This window comes from Xenia sp. Carnegie-2017, unplaced genomic scaffold, assembly GCF_021976095.1.
Source record: "Xenia sp. Carnegie-2017 unplaced genomic scaffold, XeniaSp_v1 HiC_scaffold_3, whole genome shotgun sequence".
Lineage (NCBI taxonomy): Eukaryota > Metazoa > Cnidaria > Anthozoa > Malacalcyonacea > Xeniidae > Xenia > Xenia sp. Carnegie-2017.
The window spans coordinates 2,263,325-2,282,789 of record NW_025813493.1 but is presented as its reverse complement, the minus strand read 5'-3'; the positions used below and the strand labels follow the sequence as shown (position 1 = coordinate 2,282,789).

Below are 19,465 nucleotides of genomic sequence, written 5' to 3'. Positions count from 1 at the left end.
GTATCACATGGCTAAAGCTTTGTTTACGTTGAATCATGTCATTTGTTGCATGTACTTTGTGCAAAGTTCTTGCAATTTTACACCTCATTTTACCAAACGATCTCATGATCGACCTTCAACGACCGTAGAATCAGTGATTGTTGTCATTTCCCGAGTAAATTCGACACATTTCTCAAGCCATCACTAAAATGACTGCGTTGTTGCTTGGCTGGTTTCGACCATGCCTCGCTACAAAGTTCTGCGTGGTTTGAAAAATTATTTTCTTACTGGAAAAATGGTTGACGTTAAGATCAAAGATTTCGGCTATAATTTATGTCGAAAATATCTCGGTGGGGAATGGAAGAAAATCAGTCCACAACATTTTGAAATTGAACGAATTCAGTAAGTACAATTTTCAAATACGTAACTGTAAGAACTATATTGTTTAGATGGGGCGACAATTATTTAATGGTAAAAATGTTCTCAATGATATTCAAGGTGAAAATGTTCTCTATATCTCTATTGCCAACATTTTAAAGAGTACTGGGCTGTTTGTGTTAGCTGCCACACTAAATTTCTTCTCAAGATTTATATGTTTCGATGCGATATGCAAGATTTTCTGTAGTTTAGCAAGGCTGCAGATTGCAAAGTGTGATGGATTTCAAAAAGATATCTTGGGTGTGTAAAAAGCCACATCTAAAGTCCATGTTCATCTTAATATGTAGAAATTTCTCCAGCAATTATGCCAGCCAAATAAACACTGAATTCTGCTATTGCAGAATTCTCTGGTGTCTTCCCATGAAAGTGATAAAATTTCTCAAGTGCAGCTAGTTTTTTTGTAATTTCCAACTTCCATGTCTGATATTTCTTATGTCTGATATTTTCTTGTTTAAAGTTGTTATAGTTGTGTTCAGGGGTGGAGGCAGAATACATACGTGAAATAAAATAAGCATCCTTGTTTTATATGCAAAATACCATCATAATAGTGCCTTTGATTTAGAAATTAATTTCCGGAAGAAAAAATCTTGTAAGATATGATTAATCTAAGAATGGGCTTATTTTGTATATTTATCTAACCAATGCTCTAATCTTACCTCTATGCTTGCTTATCGTTGTTCTTTTGTTGATAAACTTACCACTCAGAAGAGATGAAAGCATAGTTTGAGTGATTATTTTAACCAATATGCTTTTAACAATTACAGTGGTGGATTAACAAATCATTTGTTTCTGTGCTCTCTGCCACATGAATATGCAAATTCAAATCCTGATGGTGTGAACAAAGCACTGCTTCGGCTATATGGTGCATTCTATGCAGATTTGTCTGACAACAATGTTCGCATGATGGAGGAATGCATCATTTGTGGCCTTTTAGCTGAAAAAAAGATGGCCCCAGAGTTGTATGGTATATTTCCCGAAGGAAGACTTGAACAGTTTATTCCTAATGTAAGTACCAAAAAAAATCAGCGATTAATGTAAGGAAAGTTTATCTTTTTATAGTGAGTATACCACCTACTTGTATGGAAAGAACGTGCCCTAGCTTTCCAGCTTTAATATCAATTTAAATCTGTTCTTGCACAGTTGAGTTTGTATTCCACTGATAGTAGTATAATCAGTATTGATTATTTCATGCTCACTATACAGTCTGTATAGAAAAATTATAAATTCATTCTCATTTGTGTTGGAAAGAATTTAAAATTTTTAAATTAAACTGTTAAATAGTTGAAATTTTCGCAACATTAATTTTTGCATTGTTTACCAAAGTTTAATTTACTTGTGTTGTAATTTGTTAAAGGTTCGAGCATTGACTAGTCGGGAAGTCCAGTATCCTCGTTTATCACAACAAATAGCTGAGCATGTTGCTACGTTTCATAAGCTAAAACTTCCTCTCTCAAAGGAAGGAACTTGGTTTTTGGATTCACTTCAAATGTGAGTTTGACTTTTTGAATCTTTTGCACCAATCTGAATTAGTTTTGAAGTAAACCCACTTTCTGTTACAACTTTTTTTAAAATATATTCAAGACTTCATATTGTTCGAAATGACCTCACCATGTCCTTATATTATTATTTTATCACAGTGTACAGTATATAATACCGTCGATTGTACATAGTCTATTTTTTTTTGATAGATTTGTGAAGGAAATTAAAGGTCTTAAATTTTCCAATGTTGATAAATTAAAGATCTTGGATGAAATTTTTCATAAATTTGATATTGATGAAATTCTCAAATTTATCAGGTATGGAAAATAGTCAGCTACTCAAAAAGAGAACGGTCATGGGGACTAGGGAGACCGGTCACGTGTGGAGGGGAGGAGCTTGTTGGGAAACTATTGTGTCTACAGGTGGGGTATTTAAATGATTTTGTGATTATAATTGATATCATACATTGTGACTGACTGAGCGTACGTACAATGTAGGATTAGCTAGAAAAGTAGATGATACTGATGGGTTTCCCTGTTTAAAGTTGTCTTAGTCTTTGATTTTCTGATATTTTGAAAATAAATTTATGATTGGCGCTGATTGGTTGAATGCTCGCAAACCCCGTGTATCAGAAACTCTTTTTCAGTCTCGCAAAAGTATCGCAGATTGCGTGGTTTGCGTGGACACGGAAAATTTAAACAATATGTCGTTAAATTTGTCTTTTTAATGTTGCTTTTAATTTATGAATGGAATACATACTTGTGAAAGTTTTGGAGCAACTCGAAATTCATTGAAAGTACTCAATTCGTGCTCGTGCTTGCCACGCAATTTATTTTTTCCTCCAAACTTTAGAAACACAGAAAACTTTTTTTATTACTTACATGATAAATGAATGCTTATTTTTATACATATGCATTAGGTTGTCGTTGTCTGTTTAAGCTACTACTACTGCTAGCCAGTAGTCTGACAGTGATGTTAAAAAATGTATGCTTCATGCCAGATGAAGATCAAATATCAACGTCATGATAGAATAATAATGGCTTCTTATTTTTCTGCGTTTTTTTTTATTATGCTGCCTTTGGACTACGTAGCCTTTACTTAAGAATTTTTAAAAAGAAGAACATTATATTGAAGCAATTGTATGACGTATTTACTTATTTGGACACACAGTCAATCAACCACAGTACTAAATGAATAAAAACAATAAATTTTTGAGTACTTTAAATTCACATAATCACAAATCATTAATTTATTTAATGATATAATATGAGACATTAACTGCTGAAATGCTATGCACAAACCATGTACAAAGTTAATTAAACTGGAAATACTTATGTGCCAAAAAGATGTTTTAGGATGAATGAATTTAAGTGTTGCTTACATTATTGTTATTTTGTTGTTGATGTGTTAGGCACGTGGTTGAAAACAGCCAATCACCAGTTTTCTTCTGCCATAATGACGTACAACCAGGTAAAGATTTCCAACTAGGTTATTGTGAATATTATGGGTTTTTAATAAAGGTTAAATATAATTTAAATACCTACAGGAAACTTGTTGGTGAAAGCAAATGAAGATCTCGATGAGGCAAAAATTCGTGTGATTGATTTCGAATATTCTTGTTATAACTACAGGTGAAAAAAAAGAGAGAAGGATGATTTTCGTTTAAACCGCAAATGAGGAAGGAAGAAAGGAGACATTTTGTTCTATATCTGGAATATTATTTCATCTTTGCGCTGCGTAGAGTTGTCAAATATTATGATAGCAAGGGTTTTGTTTGTTCATTTAAGCCCGCCGCACACTGGTAAACTTGCCGCGCGTACTTGTTATTCGGGACAAGTGTGATCGACAAAATTAAACAAACGCGCATTTGATATTTGACTCATCTGTCATGAATGACAAATGTTGTTCAAAACTTCTGCGCACACTAGGAAATTTTGTCGATCACACTTGTCACGAATAACGAGAACGCGCGGCAAGTTCACCAGTGTGCGGCGGGCTTTAAAGCAGTCATCAATTGAGCAAGGGGGGAAGAGCTGGCAACAAAATAACCATATTGTACCCATAATGCTTTTCAACCGGTTGCTTATCTTTCTTCTTGAACATTTTAAATTATTTATTTCATCAAAACTGTTCAATTTTTCTTATTTTAAACATCGTTTACCTTGTCAAACTTTTTTATAATATTTGTTATTTTTTGATTAAGAGGATACGATATTGGTAATCATTTCAGTGAATGGATATTTGATTATAATCATCCACATTATCCCTTTTTTACCGGAGACGTCACCAAATATCCTTCTTATGATCAAAAGGTAATTCACTAATATATGTAATAATTTCAGAAAAGATAAATACAATTTTATGGTTAAAAATAACCCCCGAACTATAGTTCATATGAAAAGGATGATCTGCTGTTTACAATGTGGCTATCTGTTATTGCTTGATTTGAATTACAACATTTATAGCTACCATGTGTTAATGATGTGATGATTGTGTTTTTCCTTGCGGTATAACTATTTATTCTCAGTACTTTATTTCTGTTTTTCTCGTGTTTTCTTTTTGCTTTTGATTTCTTTGCTTATTTTGCTTTCTCCTCTCGGTGTTTTGCCGTAGAGGTATTTCCCTCGGTGTTTTGCCGTGCAGGTTTCCCCCTGGTGTTTGCCGTAGAGGTTTTTTGTTGTCTGTGTTTTGCCGTGGAGGTTTTTTGTCGTCGGTGTTTTGCCGTAGAGGTATTTCCATTGAGTTCTATGAGACCTGGATGGAACACGTTAACAAAATTACTATAAATTATTAGCGCGCGGCCCGTGGTCAAAAACATGGCGGATTTTGGTTGTCAAAGTCAGCGGAAAGGCGCGGGCTCATGAAATAAAAATTTCGTGAAAAATTCTTATTCTAAACTCTTCGAAATTTCAGGTATTTTTCGTCCGTGCGTATTTACAAGCTTACAATGAAACGACTGACGTCACGTTAGACGAGATTGAAAAAGTTATCGACGAAGCTGATAGGTAAATATTTTAACAATCGTCCTCTTATATTAATATAGCGCAAGATAAATTTTGGAAATTCTTAGATTTCTATGAGTACGTATGTCTTGACTGATTGACTGACGTAGTTCTCGTTTATTTAAGGTTTAGTTTTTGGAATACGTCAGTTTAGGGTTTAATGACGCCATTTAATTTAGGTCGGTTTTATGTATACCTTTATAGGCTTTTATTACACAGCCTATTCAAGTAACTTTTTACCTTTTGTACTCAAGTGCTTACATATTGGCGTCGGTTTTGTTTTTCTGCGAATAAATGTTAATTTTACGTATGTTTTAAAAATATTTATGAAATAACATCAGCTTTGTTTTCCTTTTTCTATAGATTGTCTCTTCTTTCTCATTTCTTTTGGGCGATGTTTTCAATTCTTCAAAGTTATAAATCCTCGATCAATTTTGGTTATCTCGTAAGTAGATGAATTGTTCAATAGTGTTGTTTACCGTTAGATTTACATCACGTGACTGAATTGCCTTTTTGCTGTTGTATTGTCGTACCGTGGTAATGTATCCTAAACACCATTTGCTATTTTTAAAATACCATATCTTATAAGGAACATTCTACATCGAACAATGTTGAAATGCGAACCACCACTTCATCATCTTTTACAAATAATTTGCGTTACTTCACAAACATTTGTGTAAATGCATGGTCTTTTGCACTACGTTCTCTCGATGTGGATTTATTCAGAACAGAGGTTACCATTCAAAATCTCTCATACGTTGTGCATCTCATTGTCTTACTAATTTGTACATAATGAGCACCTTCTACTGCGGACAAACGTTAAAGCAACGTAACACTTTGCACGGATTTTTTTTAAGAATCAAATCAATATAAAACAATTCCCAGCTGTATTATTAACCGAAGGATATCGCATTCAAAGTATTAATCTCACATACAACGTATTAATCTCACATAAAACGTAATAATCTCACATACAACGTATTAGTCTCACATACAACGTATTAATCTCACATACAACGTATTAATCTCACATACAACGTATTAGTCTCACAAACAACGTATTTAAAAACGTCAGAAAATATCTAGAGAAATGCGAACCTCAACTTAAATAGAAAATTTTACGCAAATATTACGTTAACTGCAAGATGGTAGTTTAAACAGTTCTTAAAAAGAACTGTGAGGTACAAGCCTTTTATCACCATTGCCCAGTGTTATTTGCACACGCCCCATGTGGAAATCAACTTGTATGTTGACAATGGTAATCGTGTTAAAATAAAATTATCTATCTAAACAAAACATGTTTTGCGAAATATATATTCTGTTTCTTCTATGAAATAAAAATAATGAAAACGAATGAATTCAAAAATTTTATTAAAACCTAAACAGACAAACAGAGTTATTTGCATGCAGTTTAACTGGTGCATTATTGCACGTTGAATGGGCCTCTAACATGTACACAAACTTGTTTACATTTTGCAGTAAATATTTTCTCAATTAATCCTTAGTAAATTTTATTTTAATAAGATTGCCTTTTCAGTATAATGGGATGATGTTATGGTCCTCCTGAAGGCTAAAGTTGAGCTGTAGTTAATATGACTTCATCTGCTTGATTACTTTCTTTTTCAGGAATACGCCCTTTTCGAATGGAATGCTTAAATCATTTCAGGCATTTTTCCGAGGAGAAACCTGGAGACAAGTTGCGTCATGATAATGGTAAAATCCATTGTGATGTTTAGGGTGAAGTACATTTTTTGGTGATTAGAAAGAATGTCATTCAGATGTAGCATGTATGTAAATTATCTCCACCAACACAATTGCTTGTTTGCGTCTTCATTCAAAGTCTTCTTGCATAACGGGGTTTCTTTTGATTTTCTAATTACTAACAGTAATGGGCTTAAATGTAAGGTGTGTATAACTGCGTTCACTTGTGTGTGAATTTCTACTCAAATTTTCCAATGAATTATCTAGTGGTTTAACTCTATCTAAACAACAAGGAGTTAAACACACTGTGTTGTCAATAGGTTATGTGCAACCATCCTCTTTGGCGGGAACAAGATTGCTTCATGACAAACCAGATAATATATCAGATAGTCGCATGAAATGCATGACAAATCCAAGATGGCGTGAGAACGAGGCAAAAAACATTAAAATTTTTTGCAATTAACTTTCAGCGCAAACGTCAAAGAAATGAAAGAAAAGACGTCACTGCAAAACTATAGCATTAAATCTGCCATCATTTGGGAAAGGAAATTATTATTTCACCACAGCATTTTTCAACAATTTTTTCCACGCTGTTTTAAAAGAATGATGATTGTAAAGGTTCTATTGAAAGAGTTATTATCAAATGTCAATATTATGCAAAGTTTCATAAGATATATTCATGAAAGTTAAGAAACACAATATTTAAAAATTCTTTATGGTTTTCATTTTCATCTCAGTAAACTTTAAGGATTTTTTGTTTTTTTTCCAATAATACCAACTCACACTTCTCCCACCGTCGAATGCTGTACTATAGTAGTGCCCATTCAGATTGGAAGAATGACAATTATTATACCACCAAGCACCTTTCAGGACAGTGGCGCAGTTTCTTCCACTTTTGTCATTATCTGAATCTTTTGTTGAAAACGCCATGCCATTATGAATACGTAATGAATCTCCAGCAGTTCCTAAAAAAAGTAATTTTGCTCAGAAAAATTTTACGTCATTTAGCTGATGTTATTACAATTCTCCTTAAGAATTGCGGAAGTCCCAACCAAATCATGCACAATTATGTTGACTGGACAATATCGCTGGTATTATAGTTGTTGTTACTAATTTATTAAACCATTTATCCTTCTCGAAATCAAGTAAATCGCAAAAGTAAAAGTTGTCTACGAATTAGCTACATGTCACGAAGGCTTTTTAACTTTCTTTCACCCCACCTTCATTGCCCTGAAGTTTTTTCTCTACCCAGTCTATTCACATTGATCTCAATTGTTACTTGGACTGATTCTTATTATATTATAGATTTTCAAAATTTGTTTGCTTTGGCCTGTTTCATACGTAGCGTTTTAAATAAGCCGAATGCATTTAAAACAACAGATAATTTGGAATTTTATCTCATTTTCTTTTGTCTTTAATGCGTTCGGTGCCAGAGCTAGAAAAAGGGGTCTGGGGCGAGCGCGGCGCCGCCATTTTCGTGACTACTTGCAAGTTAAACTTGTAATAAAACTGTGTGAAAATGGCTAAATGAGCAAAATAATAAAGAAATTCAGCCTAGTTTGATGGAAATTTTAAATATATCGGAAACCACAATCTAGCTTTTGGCGTTTTGTGAATAATTACTGCAAACCAAACTCAATTTCGTGGATTTGAGCTACATTCGCTGTTGACTAGTTCGTGCTTTTAAACTAATTGTGACCATTGAGTTCTATAAGACCTGGAGGAAATGTCAACCAAATTACTATAAATTATTAGCGCGCGGCCGTGTGGTCAATAACATGGCGGATTTTGGTTTCAAAGTCAGCGGAAAGACGCGGGCTCATAAAATAAAATTTTTTCGCCCACCCGGATTTGACAACCACAGTTGCGATTATATAAATTATCAATGCCAAGCAAAAACTTTAGAAATTTTATCTTTAAAACATGCTGCAAACTTGTTTGGTATACGGATGCTGAAGTAATGTCAAAGGAAACATTTCATGACACCGGTAAGCAACGTAAGATTGTTTACTATTTAAAGTGTTCTGTGTTTTGATTTAAGTCAATACTTGAAGTGTGATGGTATATATTTTGTGAATATTTTTACTCCTAGGTTATAATCTAAGTAATATTTATGCAGTCTTATTTGTTCTTTACTTAATCGCTTGCTAGACGAGGCAAAGCAACCAGTTCTTATCGCGATATGCATATCTTAAAACTCCTTGTTTCAACTGAGTTGAAATGGAGGATTTGTTCATGATGTTTTTCTGAAAATATGAAGCAAATATTAAGGAAAGAACTGTATTGAAATCAAATGCAGTGCAGGATTAATTAATGAACGATTTGGTACATGTCGTAAAAATACCTGTATTAAACAGCAAACCTGGACAATTTGACAGATTATGGAAAATCATGATGATAGTGTGTAAAGGTTTGCTTTTTGCTAAAAGTTTTATAAATGCCATCTGGTGTTTCTGTAAATGAATTGTTTGTTATGCAGGGTAGTAAATAGGTTAGTACATCAAAATGAAGATAAAAACTACTTTGTTCAATAATGTGCCAAATTTTGCGCCTACCTTGAAATATTTGCTCAAGAAAAGCTTATGATGACATGCATGAAACATTAAATTTAGTACTGCATCATCTGACAAATCCATACGTTATTCAGTTCCAGGTGATTAAAAATTCACATAAGATGCATTGGTTGCGTTGAAGTTGAATGTGGAAGAAGCAAAAATTGATGGCAAAGAACTTTTTATGTCTTTTGAAGAATTAGGATATCATTTAAAAGAATAAGAGTAGCAATCCAGTAAAAGAAGCGACATCTGTCTTCAACATGAGACTTTTCCAATTATGTATAGTTACTTTGTACAAAATCCTATATTAGAAAAACTTGATTTTTAAGTCATTCACTGATATTTTTACCAAAAGACAAAAAGAAAAATTCAAAGGCATAATGTAAAATTCAATAGTTTTCAAGTTGTTTGAACCTAAAAAAATTAGTATAGGTAACTGTAATTTGTAAGGACACAAGAGAAAAATTGTGCAAGAAGGTTAGCATTTTTGAGAGTAAATAAGTTCTTCTTGACATACATAACACAAGGCCATAATATTATAAATAATGACTGTACAATAACAATTATACAACATGCTAAATATCTTTACCTACATTATAATTATTTAAACAGGTTTGCCTTCATGCAGCAATAAGAAAAGTGTTATGTCAGAGAAACCAATGCACTTTAATTTTAAGAAATAGTACTTTCAATGGTAAATTAATGTAGTTCTGTTCAGTAGTAGATCCATGGTTGTCAATGACAATCCAGTTTCTAATATCTTAGCTCAAAACAGAACCAGCAACATGATTATAGACTTTCTGAATTTTGTTCTTTTGCTCTCCTAGTTCAAGATATTTTTCTCATAAGGTCTTAGTAGATTTATCAGAATATCATAATACTTTATAAGACACCCAGAATCAATCTTACCAAAAAAACTCAAAAAAATTACATACCTACTTACAATATATTTCCAGTCGATTAAATCGTAGGGGTAAGTTAACTTTTTCTAACTCCTTTTTGGACATTCTAACTAAGATTTACCCATCTATTTAAGAAAGACAGTTGCACCAAGCTGTTCACAAACAGTCAAAAACACAAGTATTGCGCATGGTATTATGCATCAAAGCTTAACGACACATTGACAGTGTTAAGAATGCCGTTTGATACTTATTTCTAATATAGCTAAACATTATTTGACAAAATGTACGTTATTTTCCAGTAGATTTACCTCATTTAAATGTGTATGTCTATTTCACAAAAACTTGAAGCATTATTTTCAACATTTTATGCTTACGGTATTGCGGTTGTTTTCGCTGGTTGTCATTAATATAAGCAGAAATAGAAATCCAGATTCGGGAGGGAGCGAATGTTAAAAAAGTAAAAATTGAGCTGTTATATTGTATTTTGACTAATATATGTATTTTGACTTAAACTGTGCCTACCATTGAATAGGTGTTATCCATAGTTGTACAAAGTTTTGTTTTGAAGCACTGTAGTAATGAAATTTTGCTTAGCTAGTACATATTTTGCAATGTAGTCCAGGCATAAAAATTTAATGCAGACAGATTACAAAGGTTTTTTGCTGGAGAATTATGAATATAAAATATTTGTTAGATGCAGTAGCTCTTATATTCTATTAATTTAATGTGAAGTTGTTGATTTCTTTATTGCTTGTGAAACTGTGATTATAGTTAAAGTTTAACTCCAATGCAAAACGGTATAGGCTTCTATTTGGTGAAGCATTTGTTGAAAAGGAAATTATGTTTGTGTATTATAAAACAATTCTGCTGTTGAAGAACAGTCTTGTTTGCTACAAATGTTACTGTTTGCACAGACTTTGACATTGTATATGAGTCTAATCTAATTTTTAATCTAGCTTAAAAAATTAATAAGTTGAGTAATGACAAAACTTCTGCATGTTTTTCCAAATTATAAAGACCAAAGACCACACCAAATCATTCATTATATAAAGACCAGAAAAAATCATTGATAACCAAATCGAACATGCTCTGGTTTAAAGTACAGTCAGAATATATCTTTTATTACCAGTAATGTATTTTACCCAGCTGTTTCAGTAAATATTTTATTTATGATTACTGATACTATACTTTCAAAGGATTTCCTAAAGATGCAAAATACAATATTCAGAAAAAATCATTGATAACCAAATCGAACATGCTCTGGTTTAAAGTACAGTCAGAATATATATTTTATTACCAGTAATGTATTTTACCCAGCTGTTTCAGTAAATATTTTATTTATGATTACTGATACTATACTTTCAAAGGATTTCCTAAAGATGCAAAATACAATATTCGAAAGTATATTATTTTAGCATATTGGATCAGCAATTATTATCTCTTGAAGTGGTTAAGAACTTGTAAATTAGAGTCATTTCTGAACATAATGATAAGTCATAATCTTTCTATAAAGCACAGGCTCTGTATGTTGGAAAACTATTGAATCGTTAGCATTAGGACAAATATTTCCAATGATTTTTTACTCGAAAACAATCTTCGTAAAGAAACCTTTAGGTCAAGGTCAGTTAGACACAATGGCCACTACGCACAATCCAATCTATCGTAAAGCCATTTCTTTCTTTTTTCCCGATTCCATGAATCTGGCGATATGGAGTTACATGTTTTAGCTATCAAATAATCAATTACTGTAACCATACTTCCAAAAAATCAAAATATTTTCTCAAAATACAAAGAAACTTGTAATAATCGCTATATAAACACTAGTTGAAATTTCAAAATTAGGAACGAAAATGCGGAAATTAATCATGTGATCGATATTGTCCAGTCAACGTTTGCAAACCAGAGAACAATACATGTCCCAACTTTTACAAATAGAGGGCTCTGTTCGGTGCATGTAAAGTTTGACTTATGAAACCGACCTTACTTGATGGCGTACCTGGAAACTTTCCGACGCTCAATTGATATATTTGTGTTTCATGCTTATAAATGTGAATTGTCCGTGTAAACTTAAATAAATTTTTGTTATGTTTAGGTTGTTGCTAAGTTCATAAAAAACTTTTACATGCAAGAACAAGTTATAATGTATACATCATTTAGGCATTGAAACTTGCATTTACAATTATTTACTAGAGCTTACTTCAATGCTTGCATTTTATAAAAAAGATTTCAGTCAATGAACATTAGACAATGGTATTCACAGTATAGATTCTTTCTTATGTACCAAATAATTTAGTCGTGTTTATTAACTACATGCTGTTCAGGTGCTAGGTTATCTTTACGTACTTTACAAAGCTGCAGTTGAATTTGCATTTAATGTTGATGATAAGTTAATCACAATTATTACATGTTACAATCAATCTTTGCAACAGAATCGTTCGCAAATTGGAACGACTTTTTAGTTTACATTTGTTTGTTGTATTTTTTCGGTAAGTTTTTAAGCTCAAAATTAATTATAGTTTTATTGATAAACAAGGCTTTAGTTTGAAACCAACCGTTACTATCCGTTTTTTTCAAAACTTGCAGAATCCCCCATCGCAAACTGCAATCACTCAAATCATTCCAACATTTTGCATATGTCAAACTTACGCTTAGAAATTTTCCCGTTTATATATACGTATTGACTCACCAGAATATGCTCCACGACTTAGTTGATATTTTTTACTTTCATTCTTTACAACAAAATAATCATATTCAGCATATGCTTTGTTTCCTGACCAGTCTCCCAGGTCAACACGAAGTTTATTTCTCTTGGCTGATGTTAGTCGGTATATTTTATCCAATCCAAGCCAGAATTCAGAAGTAAGATTACCAAATCCTTGTTTATAGTCTTTCCAACCGCGATAGAAGTTTACACTTCCATCTTGACGACGTTGAAACACAGTCCAACCTCCACCAGATGACGTCATATCACAGAAGACACGGAATCTGCCCTGGCCATCTGGATCAATTACATAAACTCCGTTATTTTTTTCACCTTTTTTGTAAAGATCTGCACAGTTCTTTTCCTGAAAAAAAGTTTTATTAAAAAAGCTATTGCATTGTACGTCTTATGGGTTTGAGGATACATTTGAATCTTGGTTGAGCCCAGATTAGCTAATGTCGTGTGAATTAGGCTCAAGTTTGTATCAACGTATAGTTAGTTGTTTTTACTTGTAACGATTGATGAATTCATGTATGCATTGTTAGATGTAGAAATTCAACATCAAACTTAGCCGGGAGATAGATTCCGTAACACAAACATAAAGATGAGAAATTAAGAATAATATACGTTTTTCACCTGCAGTTAACAAAAAAATTCTTGGGCTGCACTACATAAAGACGCTTTCTATAAATAAACTCAAATGAGCCCAAACCTTTAGGCGTATAGTTTTATAGTATTGCCAATTATATGTCATTTCAAAAGTGTAAACTTATCCTTGCAAAACTGCATGATTTTTATTAAGCGTGAGTGGTGGCAGATAAAATTTCTGATTAACAAAACTAATAAACTTTATAACTATATATCTGTCGGATGAATTACCTTTACAAGCTTTCACCTACCAGAGTTTTTACACAAGTTTTGGCATTGAACGCAAGCAATATACGAAAATGAGTCGAAGAAATTAAAGACACAAGAGAAGTAAGTTTTATTATTTAGATGTGATGACACAATTTCAAAGAAATTATTTTACTGGCAAATCAAGCTAAAGACCAATCAAGCTAGATAGAAAGATTTGTTTCAAGTCATGTAATAAGCCAACCAACCTTGTCTGCTCGGTCATTACCGTTAAATATTGGATTTTAGTCTTTGAGTAGATAACCTCGCCGTATGTTCTCTGTATATAGCTAAAAAGCCCTCGGTCGATTTTATCTCGGTGAAGACCTCGAGCTTTGTTAAAGGTTCAACGAAAAATATGTTTCCCTCGCGTTAAGTTAATAAACACAAAAATGGTTTTTAAAACATGCGCGTTTTAAACATACGAGTTTTTATATCCTTAAATTCATATACGTTATTATTATCTTTGTTATATTGTAACATACCGTTGTTTTTTGTCTTTATAAAAACACTTTGTGAACTTTGACAAGCATTATTTGATGCATTGCAGAAAGCAACTAAAAGAAAAATCACAAAAACACGCATCAACATCTTGCACAAAAGAAAGAAACACTTTATGTTTGAAAAACGTTTTTGGCAACAATTATATAGTCACCATCATGAAGAATAAATTATATTTTGCACATGCAGCTGTGTTCAATTTACCTAAATTACATAGAAAAGCACTTTTCCGATATTTTGGGCATGTTTAAATGCCATAAAAGCCGATTTTTGTTTAACTCCTAGAAGCTTGTAGAAATATTTTCTTGCTTGATGATAATGGAAAGATTGGTTTATTGGTGAACAAACATTGTTCACATTAACTATCTCTTTTGTGATACCTAACACATTAAGACAAAACTCATATATAAATCATAAAGTACTAGAATATGTCTTCCTATAACACATATCATAATAATAATTAATAGTTAATAATTAACAAAAGTCCACCTTGTTTGTATTAATTTGATTCGCAGCTAAAAACCTTTGCTAGCTAAAACCTTTGCTAGCTAAAAACGTAGCTTGTACACACGTCCTGTATTGTTTTGTGGTTTGAAGTATAATTTCCTAAAGTTCCATAATGAGTTCTTTAATTACGATATCAATCTATAGTGTTTGCGTTATTACCCGAGAAATATTTTTATTGTCAAGTGGATGAAAATTGAAGCTTTTGGGTACAATTATTGACGTGTCGTTTTTATTATTTATGTCACTATGCAATAATGATAAGTACTCAGTTTATAAATAACGTCAGTCACTCAAACAACGAACGGTCACGGGGACTAGGGAGAAACGGCAAGGTCACATGGGGGAGACCTTTTTGGGAAACTAGTGTGTCTACAGGTGAGGTATTAACATGATTTTGTGATTATAGTTGATATCATACATTATGACTGACTGAGCGTACGTACGATGTAGGATTAGCTAGAAAAGTAGATGATACTGACGGTTTTCCCTGTTTAAAGTTGTCTTCATCTTTGATTTTCTGGTAGGTTGAAAATAAATTTACAAAATATTTTTGAAGACGCGGGCGCTGATTGGTTGAATGCCCGAAAACTCCGTGTTTCAGAAACTCTATTACAGTCTCGTAAAAGTATCGCAGATTGCATAGTGTGTGCGGAAACTTTATAAGAAAATTTCTAAAAGAACATGTCAATAAATTTGTCTTTTTAATATTGCTTTAATAGGCTATTTTATGAATGTAATAAAAAACATATTTACTTGTTTCCATTGAGTTATAGAAATACGTACTTGTGAAAGTTTCTGAGCAACTCAAAATTGCTCAGAAGCACTCGCCGTCGCAATTCGTGCAAGTTGACAGGCAACTTCTTATTTCTCTCAAACTTTCTCGCGTGTAGAAACACGGAAAATATTTTCTATTTCTTACATGATAAATGAATGCTTATTTTTATACGTAGCTACATACGTATGCATTACGTTGTCCTTCTCTGTTTAAGCTACTACTACTAGTCATAGTCTTACAATGATGTTAAAAAATGCATGCTCCTTGTCTGATAATGTCGTGAATGTTAGCACATTCCAGTAAAAAGAACTGAGATCAGGAACTTGTTATGTTAAGTTAATAAAAGCTAAGATCATTAAACTAAAAACAGATGGAACGCTACCTTAAGAAAATAATTGAAGCCAAATCTTACACCAGATACGCGTGTGTAGTGTTTCGAGATTTTCTCGCGGAGTGAAAATTGATTGACTACACACGCGTGTCTGGATGTAATCTCGCGTGTCTGGGTGTAAAATTTGGCTTCAAAAAATTATTAGGCTTTTCTATTACTGGTAGCGTTCCATGTATTTTAGTTCAGTGGCTCAGATCGACTTCCACATTTTCACAAGCAAAAGAAAACCCAGCTGTACACCAAGTTGCGTACGCATTTTTTATTGTAGTTGTTTTATAAATGATCGATAAAAAACATTTCTCTTTGTGTTCAGTAAAATATGTTCAAAGGAAATACTATTAAAACTAAAACAGGCAAACCAAGTTATTTGCGTGCAATTTAATTCATGTATTGTAGGACGTCAGGGACGCCGGAACGTCTTTAATTGAAGGGGGGAAGAATATTCATATATTCGTAGTCACATCTCCTTAAAAAACAATTCATTTCAAAAAAAAGTAATCAGCTAAAACACACATATATGAATATTTTCCCCCCTCCCTATTATCGACGTTCCGGCGTCCATGAAGAACGTTGAATTGCTCCACTAGCATGTACACAAACGTGTTAACATTTTTGCAGTAATTATTTTCTCAATTACTCCTTTGTAAGTTTTATTTTGATAAGATTGCCTTTTCAGTATAATTAGATGATGTTATGGTCCTCCTGAAGGCTAACGTTGAGGTGTAGTTAATATGACTTTATCAGCTTGATTACTGCTCTTTTTCTTTCAGGAATACGCCTTTTGTCGACTGGAATGCTTTAATCATTTCAATAATTTTTCCGAGGAGAAACCTGGAGACAATTGCGTCATGATAATGGTAAAATCCATTGTGATGTTTAGTGTCAATTTTGATACCATCACAAGTCGTTGATGATCGCGAAATTCGATATTTTAGTGATAAAAGAGAGTACTATACAGATGTAGCATGTATGTAAATTATCTCCAGAAACACTAAGGTTTGTTTGCATTTTCATTCAAAGTCTTTTTGAATAACGGGGTTTCTTTTGAATTTACAATTACTAGCAGTAATAGGCTTAAATGTTATGTAAAAATGAATGTGTCTTTGACAGCGTATTTTTTGTTCATTCTCAAGGCGGGGTGATCTGCATTTTAAAAACTGCAATGATTTCTTTTGGCTATTGTGTTATTGTTTATAGCAGTAATTTAGAGTTTCATATCCACAAAATTGGATTTACTTTTGGTTTCCAATTTGATTTTAAAGAAAAATATTATTAACATATGACAGCATTTTGCATTTATAATTTATGAGTTTGATCATTTGGCTAGAAACTTTAAAACTTACTACGCAAGCGTGAGCATAAATTTCACGCTGTGTCTACACAGACTGTTCACACTTTGCTTTTATTTTATGTGTGGCGACAATTTGGAAATTCCTTCTGAATATATACAAGTATCTCCACACCATTTCCGCCAATGTCAATCTATTTGGTATTTATCCCTTGTCACTTCTATTGCTTTACTTGCTATTACGTTACTTTCCGGTTGAAAACTCTCACAGACTGTGCTCACTACTGTCTTGTTGTAATTCCAAATGCAGTTTTCTGACTATAGTAAAGTTAATGTAAACCATTAAAACTTTCTCAAAGTTGTGTTTGTATGTTTTAACTACAGTTTTATGACCTTTAAATAAGGATATAACATTTATATTCCTTGATTTGGATTCCGAAATGACCAAAATATATTTTTCTATATAAATATGCTAATTGGCGAATATAACAATCACTCCAAAGATATAAAATTGTGCAAAACTGTATTAATTTGTGTGTGAATTTCTACATAAATTCTCAAATTGAGAATAACTGTAATGGTGTAACTCTAAAAACTGAACAACAAATATTTAGATATATTGTGTTGTCTGTAGGTGCTGTGCAAACATTCTCTTGGATGGGAACAATATTATTGCTTCACAAACCAGATAATGTATCAGATAGTCGCATGACATGCATGATAAATCCAAGATTGCGTGAGAACAAAGCAAAAAACATCAAAATTTTTTGCAATTTACTTTCACCACAAACGTCAAAGAAATGAGAGAGAAGACGTCACAGTAGAACTATATCAATAAATCTGCCTTCATTTGGAAAAATAATAGAAATTTGTTTTTTCACCATCGATTTGGGCGCTGTGCTGTTACGCCGTTTGCTTTTTCTTGATACATCGCAGCGGTCAGAGTTTTTTGCGAGACAAGTTGCATCAAGTCTTACACAAAGTATACGGCAATTTGCTTTTTGTCGGTCAATTTCATTATTAATAATGTTTATCAAAAAAAACGTCTTCTTTTATAAATACTCAAGACAGAGGTAAGGAAATGTACTTTCTCATAAAGTAAATATTAAATAGTTATTACCAATGCTGGATCATTCCAGTTACTACTGCTTGATGTAACTAAACCTGCAAGATATTACACAAATTGTCAGATTTCTTAACGAGCTTCGTTGACTTAAATAAATTACTATGAATGAAATGGAATATACAAATTTGCTCATATGATAGATTTTCAGCTAGAAATTCACACCGTCAAAAATGAATTTATATGTTTTATAGTAAAAGCTATCTTTTATAAGTATAATGTTCACTTCATTTGCACGTAGACAATGGCAAGAAAAGAATCTTCATAAAAAGGACTATAAGTATCACGGACTAGAATTGAATTTAACATATTGATATTTTTTCAAACCAAAAACTGCTACAAAATCATTCCGACACAAATCATTTGATATCCCAAATTATTCTTAATTTTAGTCTTTCCTATGCAAAAGCACATCACGCAAGGCCAAAATATTACCATTAAGTTTATTTTGTGATTATTCTAAAAGCGCATCTAGTCGAAGAAATAATGCGCAGCTTCTCAACATAGGCAATGCAACATCATTAACGTGTATATTTGTAGTTGCGTATATATGCCTTTCCAAACAAACTTACGTATGAAAAATTTTAGTACCTTCTAAAAAATATTTGTATGTTAATACTTCAACCTAGAAATAGGTTGAGGTCACAGATTTGGATACGACATTTTAGTGCGCACAATTCTGAGAGTACAGGGGTAGCCTGCCCTTCCAAGTAAAAAGTAGGTAGAAATACTCACTCACCTTTTCAAATGTAATTCTTGTCTCATCAGCTGCCTTTTGTATTGTTTTATGTTTCTCCTTTGAGGTTGTATTCATTCCCTGATCGTCATAAGATTTCAAGATAGCTTTTTGCAAGTCAGTTAATACTTCATACTGTTTTCCAGTTGCCGCCATGTTCATAAGGTACACGTGTGTCGTGTGCATGTCGTGTGTTGATGATATATAGATTGGTGCATATATAAATCAAATATGGCGTCAAGAAGAACGCTTAGAGGATCTCCTACATCACACACATGCGACGTTCTCAATTAGAGAAGTCTTGCTTCAGACGATTGAGAACATGCGACACGGGTGATGATTTGAATTTTTTTCAAAATCGGCTTTTCATGACAAAATGTTATTTGTAAATAGACGTCTTACCTACAGATATGTAGAATTATTTGCAGGTAGTTGACCAATCAAAGTTACATTGTTTACATAGTGAATAATGATGTAAGATAATTGCATGAAA

The 19,465-nt window shown here is 32.7% G+C and overlaps 2 protein-coding genes across 4 annotated transcripts; one reads left to right on the top strand and one right to left on the bottom strand.

Moving 5' to 3' along the window:
• Positions 1–6,712, top strand: LOC124454980 (choline kinase alpha-like). Of its 3 annotated transcripts, XM_047005739.1 has the most exons (10): positions 1–381; positions 1,182–1,422; positions 1,772–1,905; positions 2,106–2,213; positions 3,308–3,366; positions 3,443–3,527; positions 4,100–4,208; positions 4,810–4,901; positions 5,262–5,343; positions 6,525–6,712. In XM_047005739.1, the coding sequence occupies exons 1-10, from the start codon at positions 221–223 to the stop codon at positions 6,552–6,554; spliced, it is 1,101 nt and encodes a 366-aa protein (XP_046861695.1). In that variant the 5' UTR covers positions 1–220; the 3' UTR covers positions 6,555–6,712. The 3 variants fall into 3 exon arrangements, with proteins under 3 accessions (XP_046861695.1, XP_046861696.1, XP_046861697.1); XM_047005740.1 differs by lacking the exon at positions 2,106–2,213; XM_047005741.1 differs by lacking the exon at positions 4,810–4,901.
• Positions 6,713–7,139: 427 nt separating this feature from the next.
• On the bottom strand, positions 7,140–19,128 carry LOC124454867 (fibrinogen C domain-containing protein 1-B-like). Its single transcript, XM_047005620.1, has 4 exons — positions 18,976–19,128; positions 18,809–18,861; positions 12,743–13,146; positions 7,140–7,564 (listed from the first exon to the last, which is right to left on the bottom strand). The coding sequence occupies exons 1-4, from the start codon at positions 19,126–19,128 to the stop codon at positions 7,302–7,304; spliced, it is 873 nt and encodes a 290-aa protein (XP_046861576.1). The 3' UTR covers positions 7,140–7,301.
• Between the last annotated feature and the right edge of the window lie 337 nt (positions 19,129–19,465).

Coding starts and splice junctions, on each gene's coding strand:
- LOC124454980 (XM_047005739.1), top strand. CDS start 221: ATGCCTCGCTACAAAGTTCTGCGTGGTTTGAAAAATTATTTTCTTACT. Junction 1,423..1,771: donor TTGAACAGTTTATTCCTAAT/GTAAGTACCAAA, acceptor AATTTGTTAAAG/GTTCGAGCATTGACTAGTCG. Junction 4,209..4,809: donor ATCCTTCTTATGATCAAAAG/GTAATTCACTAA, acceptor TCGAAATTTCAG/GTATTTTTCGTCCGTGCGTA.
- LOC124454867 (XM_047005620.1), bottom strand. CDS start 19,128: ATGGCGGCAACTGGAAAACAGTATGAAGTATTAACTGACTTGCAAAAA. Junction 18,862..18,975: donor CAAGAATTACATTTGAAAAG/GTGAGTGAGTAT, acceptor ACCTATTTCTAG/GTTGAAGTATTAACATACAA. Junction 13,147..18,808: donor GGTACTAAAATTTTTCATAC/GTAAGTTTGTTT, acceptor ACAATGCAATAG/CTTTTTTAATAAAACTTTTT.